Source organism: Platichthys flesus, chromosome 12, assembly GCF_949316205.1.
Source record: "Platichthys flesus chromosome 12, fPlaFle2.1, whole genome shotgun sequence".
Classification (NCBI taxonomy): domain Eukaryota; kingdom Metazoa; phylum Chordata; class Actinopteri; order Pleuronectiformes; family Pleuronectidae; genus Platichthys; species Platichthys flesus.
Window position 1 is genome coordinate 10032295 of NC_084956.1, and position 23222 is coordinate 10055516.

The following is a 23222-nucleotide window of genomic DNA, read 5'->3' on the forward strand; positions in this document are numbered from 1 at the left end:
ATAGGATTTGCTTGACACATCGAGCCGATGTCTAGCGTCCAAATATTTAATCCAAGAGGCACTATGCTGTAACCTGAAAAAAAGTTAATGTTCAGGTGACTCAGGCTCACGGCTGCAAGCAGCAGTTAGGTTTGCCAAACCAAATTGACTGCAGTGTGTGCACACGAGTCCAGAGCTCATTTGGTCGATGCCGGGCTCAGTACAAAGAGCGAGAGGAGCAGATATTGTGTAATCCACTTACCCCAGCCAAGCCTACACACCATTTATGGAGGTCCACGTCATGGGGCTATTTAGGAACCCTAATATATCAAATTAAGCATGTTTGGAGGTGGAATTAAATTTTCCCTGACAGCCCCTTGGAACACGTGCTGTCACAAAAATCAATCACATTTCAACTGATTAAATAATGTATGATTTCATTACATTAAGTGACAAATCTGCTGTGCCGAGACCGGGCCACAAATATATGTATAAGAAAAGAAATGGATTCTCTCTGATGAAGGCAACAGTGCTGCAATGAAATCTGTTATTTCTACATGATCTGAATTATTAAGTTGTGCAGATGTAAAGAAACTACAAGCTGAGAATAATGCAGAATGATCTCTTGAAATACATTTTTGGTAGGATGCAAAGCTTTGAGTCACCTAAAGCATTGTTTTGAAATCTTTAAGAAGCTGGTCCCTGAAAGATGTTTGGTCATTATCCAGTCAATCGTATCGATTTGAGAGAATCAAATTGAACAGTATATACTTTAATTAAGAAATTATAATACAAATAGTACAACCTAAAAACCTAGCATACAGTTCTATTCAATACATTTACAGTCTTAAATCTGTCTAACAATAATTCAACAGAATCCATTGTCAAATCAGAAAATACTGTGAATATTGATAATGATAATAATAATAATAATAATAATTAATAAAAAAAATCACATTCCCAAAGTAAATGTTGGGTTAAAACATTGACAAACATAATACTTTGCGTGCAATTCTTTCTTAATCTGCTCCTCTCTTCATTTTTTGAATGCAGCATCAATACTGTTCTTGACACTGAATATAGAGTGAGGACTGATCTCGGTCCCCACTTGATTACATCAATCAGAATATAATCCACTGTCTGAAATGAATCTCATACTAGGGACCATTTTATTGAAAATTTTCATTTGTATTAATCGAAACCTTAAGGACCACATGGGTGTTGAACTTCGACATCCCTAGAGGATCGAAAAGAGCAGCATATATTTGTACTTGATACATAAATGTTACCCATGCATAGACTACAGTATGGCATCTCATAATCTCTCTGTATTTAGGAACCTCACCACAGCCTGGGTATGGTCAAATCGAGAAAATTACAAAATCAAAAAGATTAGCAAACACAATATAAGACGAGATAACAGGACAGTATCGTCTCCTTGATTATCTGTAGTGAAAAGGGTGCACAACCATGCATATGATGACTATTTGGCCATATTTGTAATAAGTGTGTAAAAACTAAAGAACTCCACATCACATTTAGTCTAGAGAAAGGCCTAACAGCAACCAGGATTTACTATTGCTATAAGTCTCTGAAACATTTCACCACATCCGGAGTCTCCTATAACACCATCAGTGAGAAAGGCAAAACTGTGTTTCGGTAGTTTGTATGTTAGGATCGAAAATTTAAAGGGAGTGTGAGAGAGAAAAAAAGTGATTGTAAGTACAAGACTGAGAGCACATTGGGGTCTTTGAACCTGGAGTCGCTGTTTTGCAAAGAGACAGCTGGAGGGAGGATGAGTCACCTCTCCACCTTGTAATGAAAGTCTGACGTTACAGGTTACATCCCGGAATTCTGTCTGTGTCTGAGGCGTCGGCTGTTGCTCGAGAGGAGACCTTCTCGTGGATGAAGCTGTAGAGACTGACGTCAGGCCGAGGCGTGCGGCAGCTCTTACACACCAAGTTCGAGTACTGGATCAAAAGGCTGTACAACCGTCCTGGGAGAGTGGAGGAGAGGACAATGAGACAGAGGGAGAGGATGGTGCAGGGGTCCAGAGGAGGACAATTTATGGAGGGAGATGAAGCAGAGTATGAGAGAAGGAGACAAAAACGACAAACGGGATGAGATTCAGTGGTTTAAAAATGTCACCTATGCTATATATCTAGAAATTACTGTTACCTGAGACTACACCCAGTCAAAGAAAAAAAAATAAGAGAACAAAACTGCAAGAGGGAAAAAAACAAACAAAATACGAGTTTGTTCGTGCTCATTTATGAGTCGAGCACACACACACACACACACAAGCCGTGAGCTTTTTCTCCGTAGCTCCACTTTAGGAAATGGATTGCTAGAGGGGAATTTCTCTGAATGGCTTCAATAAATGTCAGTGGAAGAAAAATGAAAAGAGGGGGAGGGGAGAGGCTGGGGTCAGTCCAAGCAGTAATCCACTCTGCGGCGGAGGCTGAATGGATGAGCTGAGGAGGAGAACTGGCCCATAAGGTGGAATAACTTTACATAGAGATGGACTGTATTCTGTTATTTATGCACACTGTCCTCGGTAATGACACAAACAAAGACAATGTCCATGTGCTAAGCAGGGGCTGATATCATCACAGCTCCTGGTTGTTATGTCATCTACTGTAAGAGCTGAACAGAGGCTAGATAACAGCTGTGTGGCTGAAGCTCCACCAGAAATTCTAACTGACGCATTGAAAGAAAAATAACTTTTGGTTTGGCGTGCGAGTCTTACCAACGGTGACTTGTCTCTCGGTGAGGAACGTGTGAATTTCGTGGACGTCTCTCATGAGCTGAGCGTCACCAAATGTGAAGTACGCCACGTCTCTACCGGCCTCTGCCGCAGCCATCAACTGAATCAGTGCTGAAAAAATGGGGGGAAAGACAAAGTTATAAGGTTATAAGTATGCTTCAGCTTCTGTGTGAAATCATTAATGTGTAATTTTGGCCACTGAGGAACTAACTGGTCAATAAACCAGGTGCAGCTTATGGCAAAAAAAGGGCCAGTGGCAGCAGCAATTTGTATCAGAAGAGTAAATAATCCACCAATGGCAGCACAGCCTCATCAACGTCACTCCATCTTTAGCTCTTGCAAATTGGGTCTAAATGCTTTTAAATATTTAACGGAATGGATATTGAATTCAGATTTATGAACGCACAAAACAAACCATCATTTGCTAAATGTCTGTAATCTTTACACACAACATAACAGCTTAGTCTTATGTAACTACCACATCTCAAGGCAGCGCTGGGACTGGAATGTAAAATACAGCTATTGCCTTCTAAAAATAACAGCTACGCCAATTCCAGGGCTAATGGGCGGGGGTCCCCGGAAGCTAATATCATCCTCAGGGACTTTGTCAAGTCCAGTGGATCTATTCATAGCACCCCACAGAGGAAATTAACACCTTCTGTTCTACATGAAGCTGCACACAAGCACATCAATGTTTATTGTCTCAGTTCGAACTTCCTGAAACCAGGCACAACACGGCGAATGCTCTTTTAATAACATGGTGTGTAAGTGTGAACTAAATTAAATGGTAACAAAAATGTGTCAGCATTAGCTGGAAATGCAACTGCCGATAATTTGCGGCATTGGCGTACTCGAGGGGACAGTTAAGGGGGCCCCTGCTTATGAAGAGTGATGTGGTGCGAAGCCGCAGAGACCTGCATCAGCCTGGATTTATGGTGTCCCTACCCGGTAATCAATCGCCCTTTTAATGGAAAACATAAACGTGCGTCAGGTGATCAATAGAGGGAGGGAAGGAACGGTTGAGTGACACCCAGGAAGAGCTACTAATTGACCAGAGGGGTTTGAGAGAGGCCGGCCTCTGGGACTGGGCCACAACATTCAAGATGAAGGAATGCTGATTGCTGACGAATGAAGGATCCTGTCTGAGCTACTGATATTAAGCTGCTGCTTAAGATTCCAAAGTAAAAATAAGCAATATGATGCATCTGTTAGCAATTTTATAATTATTGAATTAACCAAGGCTACCTTTGAGGCGTGTGTCTCCACCAAAAGCTCCACAACCCCAGTTGCCAGTGGCGACTGCAGAAAGGGGCCGCTTGTTGGTGTTATTTCTGAAGAATCCACAATACGCCTGCAGGGTGGGAGAGGGGGGAAGACGTGAGAAACATCTCTTTGCACAATATACAACAATTTTAAATTGAAAGACAGAGATCTGGTTCGTGGCATTTTTAATTGGTGGATCTTATGTAAGTTGGACAAAAGGCACAAATAACAGAGTGTGAGCCTGAAGTAGAGCCATAAGCAATTCAATACAACCTACAGCTGCATAGCACAGCTATTGCCACTACTGTAAGCAATTGCTGTTCAGTTTGATGTGTGTAGCCCTGAGCCAAATTCAATGGTGTTACAGACCAACAAGCCTTTAATTAACATCTCTGCAGGTGACCCCTGATAATGTGTCAAAGTTCAATACCAAGAGCTTTTAGTCAAAAACAACATAACATTGTCTCCACTTGTTAACTACTGACAATTCCATTTTTTAAAACACAATTTTTGAAGCTTTTCAACTGTCTCTCACCTTGTTGAGCTCTCTGGTCATCTTCTCTGGGAGAAACTGCTCAAAGAAATGTCTAAATTTGAGAGCATCAATGGCCACGATCTCTGTGCATCGTCTCTGCCAGTCGTCCCTGGAAATGAAGGACAACTTAAGAAATGTCTTTGCCTGAATTAACGACTGTAAAAATGAAAATATCAACACAATAACAATCTGGGACAATCAGATGAAAATAATACCTGGGCGTTTCATCCTTGTAGCTCTCCTTCCACTTGTAACTTTCAGCATAACCAGAATATTTGCTGTACTGCTCAGTGCCTGCAGAGAACAAAGAATAAAAAAAAAAAACTATATTAATCAGTATTCAGCGGTCAGAGAACACAGTGAGCCTAAATCTCTTTCACCGCCTTATTTCTTAAATCTAATAAGGAGCTTTCTATGCTCCCCATGTGAGTACACAGTATCAGCCTGCATTGGATTGCCATAAATAAAAGCCATTGATTTAATAAGTAATCCGCTTTGGGAATTGAAATGAAAAGCTTTCAGCCATGATAAAAGCAGCGGTTTGAACAGAAGACACTAACTCGGCCACATTTGCAAAAAATACTTGCAAACCATGACACATCAGTTTATAATTAAATTAATGACATGGCAATTCACTTCCGTTACTAAGACAGCAAGTCTTTCTTTTATTTTTTACTTCAAACAGAACGTGTCAGGACTCCAAAGATGTCAACGTTTGTCATTACAAACACAGCAGCACTCAACACTGAACATTCTGCCTATTAAAAAAAAAAAAATGACATGTAAAAGGCTCAGTACATTGTGAATTAGGCATTAGGTGGTTACAAAGCACATCAGTGAAGAGTAACATGTGATTAACATAGCCCAAGAGGTTTGCCTGTATGTACTGGCAGAGTTAAGTGTTCCACTAGCTGAGTGGGGTAGAATAAAGTTCACGATAATGAGACAAGCTGTTTCAAAAGCAAAGCTAAATGTCATTCTTCACAGCATCTCTTGAGACGAGGTATTCAAATACAGAGTTTACTTGCTTTAATTTCAAGAATCTACAGTTTCCTAATAATGCAACTGTAAAAAAGAAAATTTAATTCCAAGCATAATTTTCTAAACGTCTTTATACATCCAAGTATGACTCAAGTTAATAGCTAATGTACTGGAGGAAAAACATAAACTGATGATAATGGCAGTAAAGCAAAGAATTATGTTTCAACCAAAAGCTTTGGCTGTAATTTATTTTAAACATATAGTGCCATTTCCAGTTCAGTAGGTTCAATGAAGTCCTTTCTACAACACTAGCGACTCCTAACGTCAAATGACAGGAAAACCCTATCACTACCTCCATCGACATATCTTAATCCCTCCCCCTTTACCTTGATCCCTTTTAGTCTGGCAATGGCCCATGGTAGCATTGTTGCGTATAGTCCTCCATCACTACATTAGATGGAGGATTTCTATGTTCCGAATCATGGACAAACATTTATATAACGTTCAAGTTCCGAATGCACCTCGAAGACCCTTAAGACCCTTAAGAAACCTCTTCATAGACGGAAGTATTCTTTACGAGACAGAGGCGGACAACATAGACGGGAAGAGAGACGGATATAGAGTCTCGAAACAGAGACGAGACTTAAAGAGGAAACCCTGGCTGCGTGCAAGGAATATTCTGAAGGTTTTAATGAATCTATGGCGTAACTGGCCCATTCCATTAGCAGAGCGATGACCTTAGTTGGGCTATAAATTCCTTTCTGTCCAAAATGTAATAAAGTTAAGTGGAGAGGAGGAGGAGGGAAAGAGGGAGGGAGGCAGAATTATGGGCAGCATGGAGGGGGTGACTAACCGCTGAAGGTGACTTGCAAGAGACGGGATTTTCGAAGAAGACAACACGGCGCCATACAAAACAGATTATGCTAGCTTTACAGAGCAAAAAGTAAAGGAAATCAAGAGAGAGGGGTCGATATTTACGTTTTGTATTCGTTTGGTGGTGCTATCAGAGTGGGTGAGGGGGCTCTCGCAGCTCATACGACTGCTCGTCACAACCAGAAGAATAGCAACAAGTAATGTTAAGTACAGATTGTAGCCAACAGACCACATTTTCCGTCTCATCATACTTTGAAGTCATTATGTCATGCTGGTCACAAGTTCAGAGGAGACACAACAGACAGAATCGATCAAATGAAAACTTGGGAACAACATTTATATTTGAGTTTATCTTCAGCTAAATGTCAGGAGGACTCTTGTGTCAACAAGGACAAATCTAATGCTGCGTTTTCTTCGCTTAAGAGTCCCCACGAACTGCAGGAACTTTCCCCAGAAATCATTAACGTTTGCAGGAACTCCGTGGGGATCAGGGTCTAAAAGAAGTCCAAGGAAATCTTTGAGAGCCCTTTAATGTCTCAGTTTGGGGGGGTGGTAGTATTCAGTAAAGTAAAGATTGAGTGCTAAAGTGTTTTATATCTTTTAAAAACCTGTGGCTTCATATTTTAGTTTGTTTTTGGTGGGTCAACACATCGACATGGAGTTAAAGCTTTTTTTTTGTACAAGATGATATTCAGAGGAAATTACGAAACTTGATAATATACACACTTTAAAACAGCGCTGGGGGAAGGTTAAAGGAAAATAAAACTGAAACTGGCAGACCAGTCTGTTTGACTGCTGGTTTGGCTGACTCCATGTGTTACTGAGTCACTGTCACTGTCCAACCATGTCTGGCACAGCAACAAAAATTAAACGAAATTTATGTCCCAGATGATACAATTACCATAACAGGACAAGTGCATAATACATTCATTATGCTATGCTAAATAGATAAAGTGTCTGCTTGTCCTTCCAACTTTTTTGGACAACTGCTAATCCAACAGGTATATAGATACTAGTAAAATATATATGATAAGGGAATAAATCAAGAGACAAATTAATCAATTAAAGCCATTTGAAAACACATTGAGGGGCAATGCCATGAAGTGACAATTTAAACCGAAAATATTGAAGGTAGATTTCAATCAACGTCTATAACAAAAATAATTCCATGATCTTTATCTCTGTGCATTTTGTTATTGTGATCTGCAGTGAACAAGATCTAGCGAAGAAGGAAGAAAAAACTAGGATGGTCAGCAGAGGAGGAGGATGAGGAAGAGGAGGAGGAGGAGGAGGAGGAGGCAAATGAGAGGCCAGTGCACTTAAGACAGGTTGACCGAAGCAGAGTGAGTTGGAGGTTGAAAAATAGGGCAATTCTGCTGGGGAGAAATGAAGGATAACTGGGCTGTCCCAAGTGAGTCAGTGCAATGGATTTACTTTTAAACCAAATGGAAGGATGGGGGGGATGGGGTTGGAGACGAATAAACACACAGGGCTCAGTGAACAGTAGAGAATAACTCAGAGACCAACAAAACATGTTCACCACATGTTACACAGGAGAAAGAAAAGATCAAATAACCACCAAGCAATATCAAAACAATTAGTGTTGTCACGATACCAAAATTATGACTTCGATACTATACCTGCCAAAATATCACGATACCCGATACTTTCGATACGATACCACAAATACGATACGATACTGGTTTATCTGATAGTAATAAATTAAACATCTGTAAGGTTACCTTTTTTACCAGCTTGTTCCTGCCCAGCTTTTTGGACACTTAACAAATGGCATTCCTATTAGTATTAGCCTACAGGCCCACATGGGTGAAATTATAGGTTATTTTGCATGTATAGCGGTTACTTAATTGAGTTTAATTTTGACAATGAACTGAGCTACATTCCTGAAGCCAAATTGAAAGCTAGATCAACGTCTTAAACGAGAATACATGCAATATGGCAAGAACACATTCAAGTGATTGGGGTGTAATGTTTCAAATATAGAGGGAACTATGTGGGAGATTGTGCTCTAAATCTGTATCCGTAAGGTAACATTTAAAGATCTGTCTGTCTGATGCAAGATGTTCTCAGTGCATTTGCAAATGGACTCAGAGCACACAAAGCTCAGTGCTTTCCACAGCAAAGAGCAAAAACAAAAAGGACCATAATAAGAAATTCTCTTTCACTTAAACCAGTTCACGGATGATCGTCCGTGTTCCCTGGAGCTGTCTCACCATTGGTCTGTTATCTCAGGAACAGAGACTCCAGTGAAAGAATACAAGAAAGACAGAGTCAGCTCGTCCTTTTAACTACTTGATACCTTTTATCATTTTAGTAAGAGAGAGAAGAGCAAAGATCAGGCAGTCAAGTGAAATACTTGTTTCTCTCTGTTGCATATTTAATATCTTGTTTTACATTACAAGATAGAGTTCTTTTAATACACAGAGCCACTAGGTTAATATTTGACACTTGTACTAAATGCTTCTTCTTCATTTTAACAGTATTTTTTGCCTCTATCAACCTCTATCAAAAGGATGAAAAGAGGAAAGTGCGAAGAAAATAAGGAACAGTTAAGACCTATGGCCACCAGTTCATCTGTCAAACACGGTGGTGGTTCTGTTAAAGCCCAGGGGTGTATGGAAGTGGCACACTGGCATTTATTGATGATTTCATTGCTGACAGAACCAAGAGATGAAAAGCAGAAGTTTAAAGGATCATTCTGTCAGCTCATATTCAACCAAATCGACAAAGAAACATATCACTGGATGATATTTTAATCACATGGCTGGGCAACAATCCTAAACCTACTAGGAAAGAGCTTTACAAGGTGAGGAAGTGGAATATCGATGACTGTCCTGGTCAATCAGCTGATATCAGTCTGACTGACCACACCAAACAGGATTGAGCTGAATGTGGCAACACTGAAGCTCTGAGAGACAATCACCAGGGAAGATGGAACATGTTTGCTGAAGTCTTTTTAACAAAAACCTCTGTCTATGTTGTAAAATTATTTTTATTCTATTGAATCCTGACAGATTTTTAATTCTTGACTAGTCTGTTGTTGTGCGGTGACTTATTTCATATAAATAATTTAACATAATAAAGTATGTGGATGGAGGTAGAACCCATGTACAATAATGAATGTATGACGGAGCAGATCCTGAGAGTAAGTTACAACGTACCTGTTATGATGAGGCATTCATTGGGCTCCAGACATTCAGTAAAAAGACGAGAGACGATTAGTTCAGAGTTGATGAGGAACCTGATTTCTTCCTGCACCAGTCCATGTCCCGTTACTCCTCCACCGACAAACCTATTTGCAAAGTCCACCTCAGGAAATAAAAGAAAATAAATGGAGGCGTTGAGACCAAGATGAGAGAATCCAGAAATAAGTTCTCATCTGAAACAATTTCAGTCTAATACATTGTCAAAATGCAATGGGACCATTTAAATAAAGCAGTTACAATACATTCAGAACTAAATAAATTCTAGGTGATCTTAATATATTGTCCTTTGTCCCACCCATTAAACCCGTTTAGCTTCTGTCCGCTCCCACCTTTCAACAAATTATACTATTAATGTGTCCTTATTATGTGTCACCACCTGTGGTCATTTAATTCAGATAAATATCTGAGCACCATAACACGGCTTTGTGCTGGGAAAGAGTCTGATTAGGTAATGATGAAACTTTGCATTCATGCTCCCCAGAGGATGACTTAATCCAGACTGATAGCAATAAAAACATTTACAAAAGTTTGCAGCTTAAAAAAAACTAACGATGGCAGCTTTCAAATTAAAATATTTTAATTTTCCAGTTCTTTTGGTTAAAACCAAATATCTGCGGGCATTGGCTGCAGACTCTAAAGTGTCTTAAAGTATTTTAAAGGTCAGTATGTAAAAGTGTTTGTAAAATTAACGAATTGACTAAGATACAACCCCCCCCTCCCAAAAAAAATGATGTTATAACAAGATATTGCAGTTTGTGGTTATTTCTGAGACATATTTTGGATGTCATGTGATATAAGCCCACTCCTTGTTTTTGTAGTATGGATAAGAGGAGACTTCCTTCAAGCACGATGCAGCTCTTTAAACGTCCTGTCAGGGGTGAGGGCTGTGCTTACTGGCCCACAGCTACATCAGTCTGTGTGACAGCAAATGTGTTTGTATGTGCATGTGTATGTTTTCTTAACCAGTCGCTCAACTCCACGCCTCCGCCACTGGTTCACCCCTAACCTCACCCCTCCACACCCGTAAATCTCACCTCCTGACAGAATGACAGCCCACCCAGCCCTATTGAAACTCAACACACTGACAGTGCCCAAGCCTACTGAGGTAGCCATCAATCCACCCGCAAGACTCCTGGCCCACTGGGTCGCCGCAGAGGGTCGGCTCACCCTCTTCATCTTTTTCCTCCATGCACCTCCTTCTGCCTCATCCCCCACCCCAGGGTCCTTCCCTCCACCCCTGCCTCTCTGAACTACTCAAGTGTGTACATCAAGTGTCACCAGGAGAAAAAAAAAGCACCACCCATCCTGGAACAGTGAGGGGAGTAAGGAGACGGGGGGAATCAATTCAAACAGATAGAGAACCAAAAACCGTCACAGATATGCAAAAAGAAAAAAAACTGATTTTGAGCTGAAGTGATGGACAACTTCTCGGACAGAACAGTAGTGCCTTTACTGATGAAAGCTACAGAGAGGTCAAGGTCTGAGTCGTAAGTCAGGTTTGACAACACCAACAAGTGCAAAAAAGGTATGATACATTAAATGTGATGCTATAATCCACCAATCCAGACACTGAGATTGTGGAACCATTGTTAAAAAAGAAAGAAGAGTATCACAGCGTTCAGGGAACAATGTCTATCTTATTCTATCATGTCAGGTTGAATAAGTAGTTCAACATGGCATTAGAAAAACTGTGAAATACCACTAACCTGCAGCATCCCGTATCCGTTGTCCTCAATCGTCCCCTCACAGGTGATGTGTAGACGTGTCAGTTGAGTCTGACAGCTATACAAACACAACAGTGTAAAGCTTTCAGTTATTCTAGGTAAACATGCTTTTGTGGAAAGATTTCCCTTGTACAGTTTTTAAAACAGGATATTCACCAGAGGAAAATTATCGCACATTTGATGGAAATCTGTAAATATCCCCTGAAACTTTCCTCGTCACTAATGTGCTGTTAAGATTTCCCTATGTTGACTTAATGTTAAGCTGTTAAATCAAGCTGTGCAGACATTTAAATATATTTTTTATACAAATAAAATGATATATGTGATATTTGCCAAAACACAGCAGTTACCATTTGGGTTTAACGTTGATTAGTGCATATACGTTTTATAAGGAATTAGGTAATTAATTCATTAAACTGATACTATCAGTAGAAAAGAGAATATTACCTTTCCCAGTTTGGAGGATTGTTCAGTGTTTGTCTTGTGAATGTAACAAGACCCTTGGGCTCTTGAAAAGAAGTAAAAAGAATGAATACAATTAACTGAAAAGCATTGAAGATAAAGACCTGCTACAACTTCATGTGGGATACTGTGATGATGCTTACTGGTTTGTGAAACTCTTCTGAAGTAGCACAGCAGTGTTTTCAATTTCTCGATCTTTCTTGAAGAAGAACCTTCAAATAACCTGGAACAAAAAGTAGATGGGAAAAGAGAACTATGTAAAATCTTTACACTTTATTTAACAGCACGTGATGATCTTCAGAGTCTCTTACAAAGGAAACTGATAACAAGGGAGTATATTGGTTTATGTATATGTTACACTTCAGCAGAGGAGAGGTATTAATGTTTCACTCTGAGTCATTATCTATAGCCCAGTGCACAACCATGCTAAGGCATGTGATGAGTGAGGTCAAGCTTTCAAACTGACACGATGTCTCTCCCATCTATCTCCATCCTTCATACAATGGCTCTGCCTGAGGCCGTGTTTCAGTTCCTCAGTTAGCATAAAAACTAGAGTGGAGGAATAGAGGGAGGGAGAAAGAGAGGAATAGAGGGAACTTTCGTTGGCCAGCTTAAATCAACCCCTACTGGTACTCTCCCTCCATTAAAAGCAACCTAAGCTGATGACTAATCACAGTTCAGCATTCGTCTTTCCCTCCTGCCGCTATTTGCCCAGACCAGAAAAAAAACAGAGGGGATAAACGAAATTAAAAAGCAATGCACTCAAAGCACTTAAGTGTGGGGACAAATCAGATTTATTAAAAGACAGTTGCTGCATATCCAATGTGTGAAAGTTGGCCGGATGAGTGTGAAATTTCCAGAAGAGTCACAAATCATAAATGCTGATGAAAGAAATGTAACTAATTCAGAAAGATTTAGTTGAAAAATATATTTGCAGTAATATTAATTTTCAAGGACAGTCATATTAAATATTGGCTCTAATGCATTATAACCTTAATAAAATTCAGCAGGAGACGATGTTTCAGACAGTTTCTCCCTTTCCAATTAAGCTCTTCTCCTAAGCCATCACTGGCCTGGTCACCATGGTCACTCAGTGCACCACCAACAAAAAAAAAGAAGAGGATTTATTCCTTGGTAATAAGCTTTCATCACAAGTTTAATTGTTGGATGGCGCTCCGGTGTCATTTTCTTCTCAAGCAGAGGCGAGCACAGGCTAAAGAGATAAGTCTTCTGCCTTCACTCCTCCCCCCTCAAATCTATCTATCACTTAACGGAGGACAAACCTTGACAGTTCTGCCAAAACAGCAATCAGCCGATTGCTTGCTGCTCTGCTTGTCCATGACAGAGCACTACTGTAACCAATAAGCAAAGTGACGGACACTCCCTCAATTAAAAGGAGGGAGGAGGGCTGGTAACGATCCAGAGGACCATTTTAGACCGGACTGGTTGTCTTGTCTCATCTTCTCAGACTTTTTTTTTTCCTTTCTCTGTCCTGTAGTGGCTGCAGGCAGAGATGCTGATAGTTGAGGCCTGCCCGAGTGCCTGCAACCGAGCGCTGGCACGGGTCTGCAACAACCAGCCCGGCAACTGGAATCAATACTTATATTATTACAGAGGCCTCTTCACTCAGGCTGCCACTAACGTTTGATGTGGAGGAAGATATCATGAACACAGACGACTGATTGTGGAGTATGATAACGGTTCAGATAAAACAAGGGAAATAAAGGAGGGACTGAGACCAAAAATCACAGATAATCAATATGACTGTCCGTGAGATTCCTAATATAATACTTCTCGACCCCCAGAGGAGAAGCAGCTGGCTAATTACACCCTGGATAGCAGTTAGAAATCATGCGGATTGCAGGGAATATCAAAATTCTGTTCACTGTTCATTTGCCTTTTCCAGTCTTTTCTTATAAAAATGTGTTGCCACTCTCTGTCCTCTTTAATTTTAATAGTTTTTTATACTAAAAGGTTTTGTTTAACTTTAAAATATTAAGCCTCCATTACATTTCTATATCCAAAGGTTTGATAATGACATCTTAGGAATCGTTGCAAATTTAAAAATATATATATAGGCTCATATATCCCTTATCATTAGGGATCTATTTCACATTCAACTGCACAACAGCCACTGCTCTCTTGGATTCAAGATTGGTGTGTGCACTTTAAAGCACTCCATCAAAACTATGTTTTTCAATTAACCATCTCAGGCTTTCTTTAACAGACCACTGGGTCTGAGTAGGTAGAACCAGAGAACACTGAATTAAAACTCCCACTCCGAATCTCCCTCCCACACAGGAAGACATAACCAACATGGAGTTCAAAGAGAGTCTCTGCCCACAGTCTTTTCCTCAAGTCAATAAGGTGACAGGGACATGAACACACCCACACACTAAGTGTCAGAGAAGGACTATGAAAAAAGCACACAAATATATACGATTTGACAAATAACTAATGAAACACCTCAGGTTAAATATGCAACACTGGACTAAGTGGACACTTGACAAATAAGTTGAAACTGAAAAATAAAAAGAATCATCCATTAGAGGTTTTCAAGGCAGTAGTGCCCCCTTATGGAAATATGTTTATTTTTCTCTGAACGCTGGAATCACTGAAAAGAGAGCCACTCAAACATAATCTGACCGGATTGTAAAAGGGAGTTGTGCAATGTCCAATTATTGGACAGAACACTGCAGAAAAGATTTAGAGAAAACCTGGACCTGGTTTAATAAAAATAAACCACAGTCATTGAGGACTAGGTAAGATTTGTTGACTCCATTCAGTGCAATCATGTTCCTGTGTCATGAGATCTATTCTTTAAGTAACGACTTACAAAGAGACTCATGGGGCAAATTGGAATAAAATACTAACAACCACGGGTTATTCTATTCCTCTAATGAGCTTCTGATCAGTGTTTTCTCCCTCCAGCCTTCTGCAGCGGATGGTGTGTCTTTTACCTGTAGAAGTTGATCTCAGGATAATTGCAGTACTCCGACTTGCGGGAGTTGCGTCGGGGGAATGTGCAGAAGAAGGCATTGGCCAAAAGGCAGGCGATTTGCTCCTGAGACAGAGTCAGTGAGTGGTTCATCCTTGACTTCAGCAGGGGAATTGGCTAGAAATAGAAAAAAAAAGCCTGAAAGTGTGAAGTCAAATCAAATCAAAAGAATCTGAATCACATGGGATGAGACGGGGAAATGTAGCGACGCCAGGACAGATGCTGAGGAAACATACAAGGTTATGTGGGTGCGATACTGTAGGTCTAATGGGGAAGATAATTGGTTTAGTAATCTAGCGAGCAGAGGAGACAAGGAGACTTCCATTAGGTAAATGGGTGGTAGTAATTACGGTCCTGTTTTTTTTTTTTGCTCTCCCCCAGGTTTGTTCAGTCAGACACACGAGGCCCATCTATCTTCACTGATTAGGGCTAAAGAGCCTCCCAAGGCTGCCCAGTTAGCAGATCAATACCCACTCTAATAACACACACATAAACATTAGCCTTGATGCTTAATACTTCAAAACAATGCATCAGAAAGCTTCATTATCAAACCGCTACAAATGACTCGGAGGGGAAATCTGTACCAGAAATTTCCTCCTTGTGTTAAACGTGAGCATAGTTTCTGTCTCAAATAACAGCTACAGGGGTTTTCCTCTGCTGTCCAGAGCGGGAGCTAAATAAACTTTATTAAATCAAACTGTAGGCTCAGAATTAGATAAGTGGATTACATAAATACCAATCCAGGCATGCTTGCATTGCTACAATTGATAACAAGGAACAAAAAATGAAGACAAATGGAGATGACATTTTAAAAGATCTGATATCTGACATGGAGCTGATCCATCAGGGGGTGATATCAAAACCTGTTTCCCCCAAAACACACTGCTTGGAGGATGAGAGGCTTGTGTGGAAGTCCAAATGGGAAGAGACTGAACTTTTAAATTCATAACCAGTTCCGGCTTAGCGGAGCGGTGAATGCAAAAAAGTAAGAGGAATTTTCTCAAGTGCACAAGCAGCTGGATGACAGGACATGAGACGGACCTCTCCACTTTCCATCCTCTTTTCTAATGAAGTGGTTCTTGATGTAGACCAAGAGGAGGCATTTAGTACCGACCAGTTGTAACTCATGAGCCGATCCTGTACAACATGTACCATCTAAGGAGAGGCATGTCCTTCCTCCTCTGTACGGTGAAACCTTGCCTTTTTATACCAAATTTAATTCAAACATTCACCTCTTATTTAACCACATTCCTCCTGCCAATCACGTGAATTTGCGTGCTTATAGAACAATAGTGAACGGCACTTACCAATGTGCAGAGACGAGGGGCGCTGAGCGCCAGTTCAACCATGGCAGGTAAAATGGACTCAAACAGGTGCTGTGACTCGCAGTGCTCCAGATACTGGAGAGAAGGTGGAGAAAAGAGACTGTTGTTAGATGTGATAACTCTGTGGAGCTGACTGCCTGGTTGGACAGGCAGTTACTCAGAGCCAGCATTCAGAGTGACTGATGAGATCTGAAATGGCAAACTGGCTCGTAACGCCATTAATTTAAATCTAATCTTTGAGCCATTTCATCAAGAATATTCAAGTCACAACCACATTAATTTTGGTTCGTTTTTATCTTGTTAATTAATAGTTTATAGTATGAATTTTGGTATAGAACACTATGAACATACTACTTTCACCCAAATGTGAGCCAATAATATCAAATACATTTAAATAGGGCAATTTTTGTTGTTATTTTTCAAAACTGTAATCAAGAGCATAGTGTTGTCACATTCAGATTATTTAACGCTCTAACTCAAAACCCTGCGGTCTAACTCCAATTGTCCCTGCTTGTGCTTGGATTTGCTCTCCTTGCCTCAACCAATAGATTGCCAGGTGAAGTGTTGTGAAATCAATAAGTCCTGCTCTTAAACCGAGTAAAGACAGGAAAAATTACTGGATGAAAATATCAGATGGTGTAACAACAGTTTACAGTGAGTCTGAGCTCATAACCCAATACCAGTAAACCAATATCTGAGGAAAGCTCTTTCATATCAAAGAAGAAAACTCAGTGTCGGTGAAGGCAACAGAGGTTTATTGTTGTTATAGGGAGGCGCTCCAACTGCTCAGTTATCAATAACCCCAACACTTCAGCGGTGACAGAAGAAACCGAACGCTGCAGAGCTCTTCGCTACACAGAACTTGTTTTAGAGGAAACGGACCATCAATCTAAGGAGAGCCCGCCACGGCCGAGACATCCATACTTCAGCCTATAGCTTACCTCAGCATCCATCTGCAGTCCCCTCTAAAATAAACACCGTTATTCCATCATAGACCCAGATTTACAATGCAATCACTTATGAGTGTATTGGCTTTGAGCGTCACCATCATCAATCACTTGCCTTATTCTATCAAGGTAAGCGGGGGGGAGCTTTCTGATTAAATGGAACTTCTGGAGCAGATGCAAATGACCAATTGTGGACAGAGTGGCAGGGTGGCTTGATTTTCAACAGGAAGTCTTTGGTTTGTGATTTGGCCGGGGGTATTTATATAGCTGCAGAGCAGGTCTGACTAAACGCTGTCAGAAGTAATGAGCTGGCAGACATCATAAAGCGCTCCTGAGGGACTAATAGATGGTGATGCAGCAGGATGAGGGTAGATTCCCCCCCCCCCCCCCCCCGTGCTCTCCATAGCTAAAGCGGCCCAGCCACAACAGTAACACAGAGCGGGATGGGCTGCACAAACAAACTATACCTTTCACTTGAATATGTATATAACGGATGAGCTCCAGATTTACTGCTGCATGGACTGACGTTCTATTTCAAGCCGATATTCCATCCATTCTGTTTTTTACGTGTTATTTTCATTTCCTTACAGCTCAACTTAAGCATGTCTTGATTTAAAAATGTTTATTTAGAGGTCTACAATACTCCCATTCTGAGATAGAAGCAATACAAGTGACAGGGGAGAGTTTGTTGTGGTCCTGCTGCTGTGTGGTCGTGTACAACTGGAACATCACCTGCACTTATTCCTGGACTGCTCTCCTGCTCGGCCTTCACACATTCATCAGAAAGTGACACAGTGACAGTTTCATTTGGCAGGAGAGAAACCCTAAGACAATTTACAGACAAGCTCTAATTTGAATAGCACTTTTTTCCCCCCTATGGCTATTACACGTTAAGCAGAGTGTCAATCACCAGCCCAGGGGCAATGTACCTCTTGACAGTCACCACAGTGCTGCAGCAATGTTGCTCCACATTTAATTAGGTGTTCTTGGCTGAGGAGTGCAACAGTTAGGATTCAAACTCACCGCAAACTGAAGCGAAAGAGGAGTGAAATGTAAAAAATCGGTTTGTGAGCAGAGAAGCTGCACAAAGTATTCTGTCAATTTCAGATCTGTTTGGACGGCCGTAAACTCAGTGTGATTCTTAACTGCATTAGATGTGTGTGAAAGACAAATGACTTAGAAGATGCATGGCTGCTGCGGAATGGCAGCTGTTAATCATCCCTGCTCGAGTATTACAAATTCGCCCTCATACGGCATCCATCAACGGATTGAAAAGACAGAAGATGGTAACAACCAGTGAGCACTGTGTATCTCTTCAAGTATTTAATTTTACATGGGGGGAAACCTTCTTATTGGCCTTGCTTTGTGTTTTTTACCGTTTTAAATGGACTCTTTAATGAAATTGCATTGAGCTTTAAAAAGATTCAAGACGACTATCGATCTTTCAAGCTCTCTGTATTGTTCTGAAAAATTATTTCAGAAGACGGAGGGAATTTTTTTTGAATTAATGTTCTTAATTTAGCTGTGTAAATAATCACTGTGGTTTAAAAAATCGATCTGACCGGACTGTAATTAATTCCAAGGAGGTCCATTAGCAAAATCTGTAATTTTGTAATGGCTCTAATCAAAAGAAATCCACTTACAAAAGAATTTGACAACAAACCACAACAATGCACATTAGTAAATGACACCTTCAGTAGTAATAAAGTCGATATGTTGACTCAGTTCCTCGGATAAACCCGGCAATTGACAGTTACTGCCAATAATACTGTACTGTTATAACAGACTTAAATAATAAAACGTTTTTTTAATAACTAATCTCATAGAAAGTCTCAACATAAAATGGTTAATAATTATCCCACATCATTTTCCTACTGAAGAAAGAAAAGGAAATGATTTCCCCAGGTTCACCTGCAGCAGCTGCTGCCGTCATGCTCCGTGCTCGTCTGTCCTAACTGTACGATGCTTATTTGCTCCTGTGAGACTTCAAGGTAATGGGAGGGGACGAGGCACGTTGGTGCAACATTGGAGAGCAGACTCCTCTCACTATAACAACTCATGCTTCATCCTTCTTTAAGGTACATTTCAAAGTCATAGTTAATTATTATGAGGTAAACAAACACTTCCAGGTAAGGTTCATTGTGGCCGTCTTTCAGAACAACACAATAGGCTGCATTTCACTGATGAGGAGTTTGTTTACATGTCTCTTAAATTACAAATAAGCTAGGCTGCTTTGCTGCAAATTACGAAATTAGAGAAAACTTCAGTGTTTTATCAGAGTCCATGTTTTAAAACAGCTTACCTCTGTGCAAAGAAGGTTCAGTGCAGTGAAGTCCCATTTCTTTGCATGTGTAGTGTTGTATCTCAATATTGCATCCTGAAGAGAACAAATCGGAGTTAATCCTTTATAAAAGACAACTTGTGAATATAATTTTTGGGGGGGGCAATGGAATAACATAGCATTTTAAGACACACAAATATATAGTCTTTTAATTCATTCTACAACTATAGCAAACTCCGCCACCATGTGGCTGTTTGTGGAAGGAGTCGAGTAAATTTGAACCTACAGCAACTGGTATGATGAAACTCTGAAAACATTCTCACATGTTAAAGTGGACAGTAAAAAAAACAAAGACCATAAAGAGGTTTTTTTCTAGGTTTTGGTGTGTCATTGGAAATCTCAAAAATGTGCAAGAAAGTACTTTTCCATATGTAAAAAGACTTCCATCTTGGTGGGATATTTGGGCAAGTCGTCTTACCTTCACATCCAGAGAACTTTTGAACCCTCCCCGCAAGGCAGTGCGGATCAGATCCCACCGACTTTGGACACCACCTCCGTCCTGTATGCAGCAACATTAGAAAAAAAAAGTATCTACAATGTCCCTACTGTGACCTTGTTGTAACACATTGACATAGTGTGATGAAAGCCTGTGATGCAGTTCCAGAGTGGGACAACTTGTAGTTTACCTCAGTCTCCATAGGAAACAGGTTCTTCTCAGAGCAGGGCATCTTCACTGACATATCCTCCCACGCATCTTTGAACTTTGTGGGATACGGCACAGGGACATCTCCCTCTCTAAGGAGATCCGTCTGCAACAGGGAAAACAAATGTCAATACAGATGGCTGTATTTTGTCGTTGCTTTGTTTGCATTTAAATTGTTTTGTTAGAGCTTTACTTTTGTTTTACTAAGTGACATATTCATTTGCTGGCTGACTAAACAACTGAAAGCTGTCTAGTTTGTAGAGCTATGATTATCTAAGAACAGTAATTAAAAATCTCATAACATTGTTGTGATTAAGAGGGTGATGGGCAGAGTTGTGCTTGGGTGGCAGTAGCTGTTAGATGTAGAACAAGTTGTATCTACACACCAGCACTGACACTGCTTCCTGTGGGAGTAGCAGTGGAGGACACAGTCTGATTAGAGCTTTTCTGACAAGAGACCCTGAGGGGATCATGGAGGATGACTTCACCCTGCCCAGTGGCGTCTCCCTATTCCTCATTCCCGCACTCAGTATCTAAACAGCCTATTTGTCACACTCCCTCTGACTCTTTCTCGTCTTATATTGTCTCACACTTCAACACAATGTAGTCTCACAACAAAATGTCACATACAATCCCCCCACATGCACGCACACAGCCAAAACGAGTGGCTGTAGACTCACCCGGATTGTGACAGTGTGGTTAGGCACTGCTTTCAGGTGAGAGAGAGGAGGGGCACACTGGGGCATTCTGTTCAGCTCATCTATGGGGGTCCCCAGCCATCCTTTGTCCATGTCATGCAATGAAAACGACATACTGTGCAGAAAAAATAAAAGAAATGAATGAAGGAAAAAGTATTTGGGAAGTGGGTAAAAAAGCAATAGTCAAAAAGTTAACTATTACCTTTTGTCTGGCTGGCTACTGATTAATTCCTGGCTCATATCGGATGAGCCACTGCACTCTGCTACCTCAGTCCCTGTGGCAGCCAGGTGTGGGGTTCCTTCTTTGGCCGACGTTCCAAAGTCAGAGTCTTTGACAGACGGCTGTGATTCCACTTCCTGAGCCTTTGCGGAGCCAGAGTCCTCCACACAAGCATCACCATCATGATCCTTGTCTGCAGAGATGCTGGTGACGATGGATTTACAGACCGGACTGTCAGGGCTCAGCATCTCCACATCACTGGGTGTGCTCACACCCTTTCTGGGACTATAACTGAGAGAGAGGGTGAGCTTGGGCTTTGGAGAGTGTACATCAACGAAGGTGGTTTTAACAGGATGGGGACCAGGTGAACCAGGCCTCTTACATTTCTGTCCATTGGAACATTGTGTTTGAGCCGGGTTACTACTGCTGCTGCTCTCGGCAAGGCCAGATTCATCTGGCCCTCCTGCAGACCCACAGTCCATTGAAATCTGAGATGCTATGTCGTCCTCTGTGTTCTCTGATGGTACAGAGTCTTTTGCCGTATCAGGTTTGTGCTTTCCACAAAATGGTTCATCTTCTCCATCTGTTAAGTTTGGTTGGGATGCATCATTGTTTATGACTACTGGGATGACTTCACCAGTCACACTGCAGGAGAACAGAGAGAGAACAGAGGGAGAGATGGCTCTGTGAGGAGGTTGAGTAAATAAAATCAACCTTTGTACAACCTCGGGTTAACGATTAAACTATATGTGCATATAACTTAACATAAACCTAATCAAAGAGCTTTAGCATTGTAATAAACCAACATCAACAATTTCCATCAATATCAATATAGAATAAGTTGTAAATTGTAAAATGCTTTGGTGCTTATCAAATATATGTTAATTATATTTTTGTCATTCTGTTTCCAGATATAATTTTTAGCCATATCAACCAGTCGTATTTGAGCACAATAGATCCTAAAGGTGTCATGAACGTCTTACCTTCTCTGAGAGTCCATCGTTTCATCAATCTTCTACAGGTTATTCAAAATGAACTGGCAAAAGCTGTTTGAGGACGGAAAACATTCCACGTTAAAACACTGACAAATATTTCTAGGTCATTTTAAACAGGACATCCGAGTTTTGGTGTAGCATACATACCACAAAGAGACATGTATAAAAGGTTTGTATAAGCCTGCGGTTAAAGGAGGCTACAATCAGAGATCTGTTCACAACTAAACTTGAAGAGCTCTGTCCACTTGTCAGAACCATGAAGCTGAGCAGCTCTCTGTGGTGGAAGTGGTTTTATAAACTGTCTATTGAGGTGAAACCGAAATCTGGCCAAATGTTTTCCGTGATGATGGTTTCAGATTTCAGTTCAACCGCCATCAGATTCATTTTGAACAACAAACAGCAGATGCATCATGAGGGAAAGCAGACACGTTTATGACAGGTTTGACATAGCTTTACCAAGCTAACCGGTAACTGTATCTTACTCTTGTCTTCATAGTATAAATAGTCACTGGGCTATTCGCTTTAATCTTGATATAAAACACGTCATGTGCGTCACAACACAAGTCCCCTTCTGCTAACTTAGCTTTGACAGGGTAATAATATAACCGCTAGCTGTTAGCCTCGTTTATTGTGGATAGCACCCACGTACTTCAACCGCATCAAGCTGGCAGTGTAGCGTCTATTACATGTAAGAGATGCAACTTACAGGCATGTCCCGCTCTCTGTGAAACCCCTGAGTAGGCTGCGTTACATTATTTAACATATATTATGAAAGGCAGCCTTTTCTTTCTGGCTCAAAACGTCCAGCATCTGTTTTACTTTCACTTCGCAGTTGAATGCTTGACGGCAGGAAATTTAGTGACCAATCAAAACGCGTTCCTGGAGAGAGGAGGCGGGATCTGGAGCTGGTATCGCCATGGGTATCGCAGCAACTGGGACAGAAAGCGGTTTAGTGTCGTGCAAAACTTTAAGGAGGCGAAAAGAGATACTGTAGACGGGTAGAAGGTGAATGATATTTAAAGTTATTAGGTAAAAACAGTATATAATTCAAGAATATGCATTTATTTTCAATCATAAACTTCAGGTATGTGTTTTCATTTATTCAAATGTTTGTTTTTGTATATTAATTTTGTGCTATTTTACGGAATAATGTTTCATTGAATGTCGATTCAATTAATGATATTTGCATCTGATTGGATGCATAGAGGCTTAGTCAACCTGAAAAAGACACAGTTGTTCTTGTG

The 23222-nt window shown here is 40.7% G+C and overlaps 1 protein-coding gene across 1 annotated transcript; it reads right to left on the reverse strand.

The window, feature by feature from the left end:
- Positions 1-730: 730 nt before the first annotated feature.
- parga (poly (ADP-ribose) glycohydrolase a) lies at positions 731-22811 on the reverse strand. The gene is made up of 18 exons (XM_062401092.1): positions 22685-22811; positions 21967-22029; positions 20966-21628; positions 20746-20878; positions 20049-20171; positions 19841-19921; positions 19384-19458; positions 16117-16209; positions 14772-14926; positions 11955-12034; positions 11797-11857; positions 11332-11407; positions 9581-9728; positions 4760-4838; positions 4545-4653; positions 3992-4097; positions 2729-2857; positions 731-1975 (listed from the first exon to the last, which is right to left on the reverse strand). The coding sequence occupies exons 2-18, from the start codon at positions 21981-21983 to the stop codon at positions 1812-1814; spliced, it is 2292 nt and encodes a 763-aa protein (XP_062257076.1). The 5' UTR covers positions 21984-22029; positions 22685-22811; the 3' UTR covers positions 731-1811.
- Positions 22812-23222: the final 411 nt, after the last annotated feature.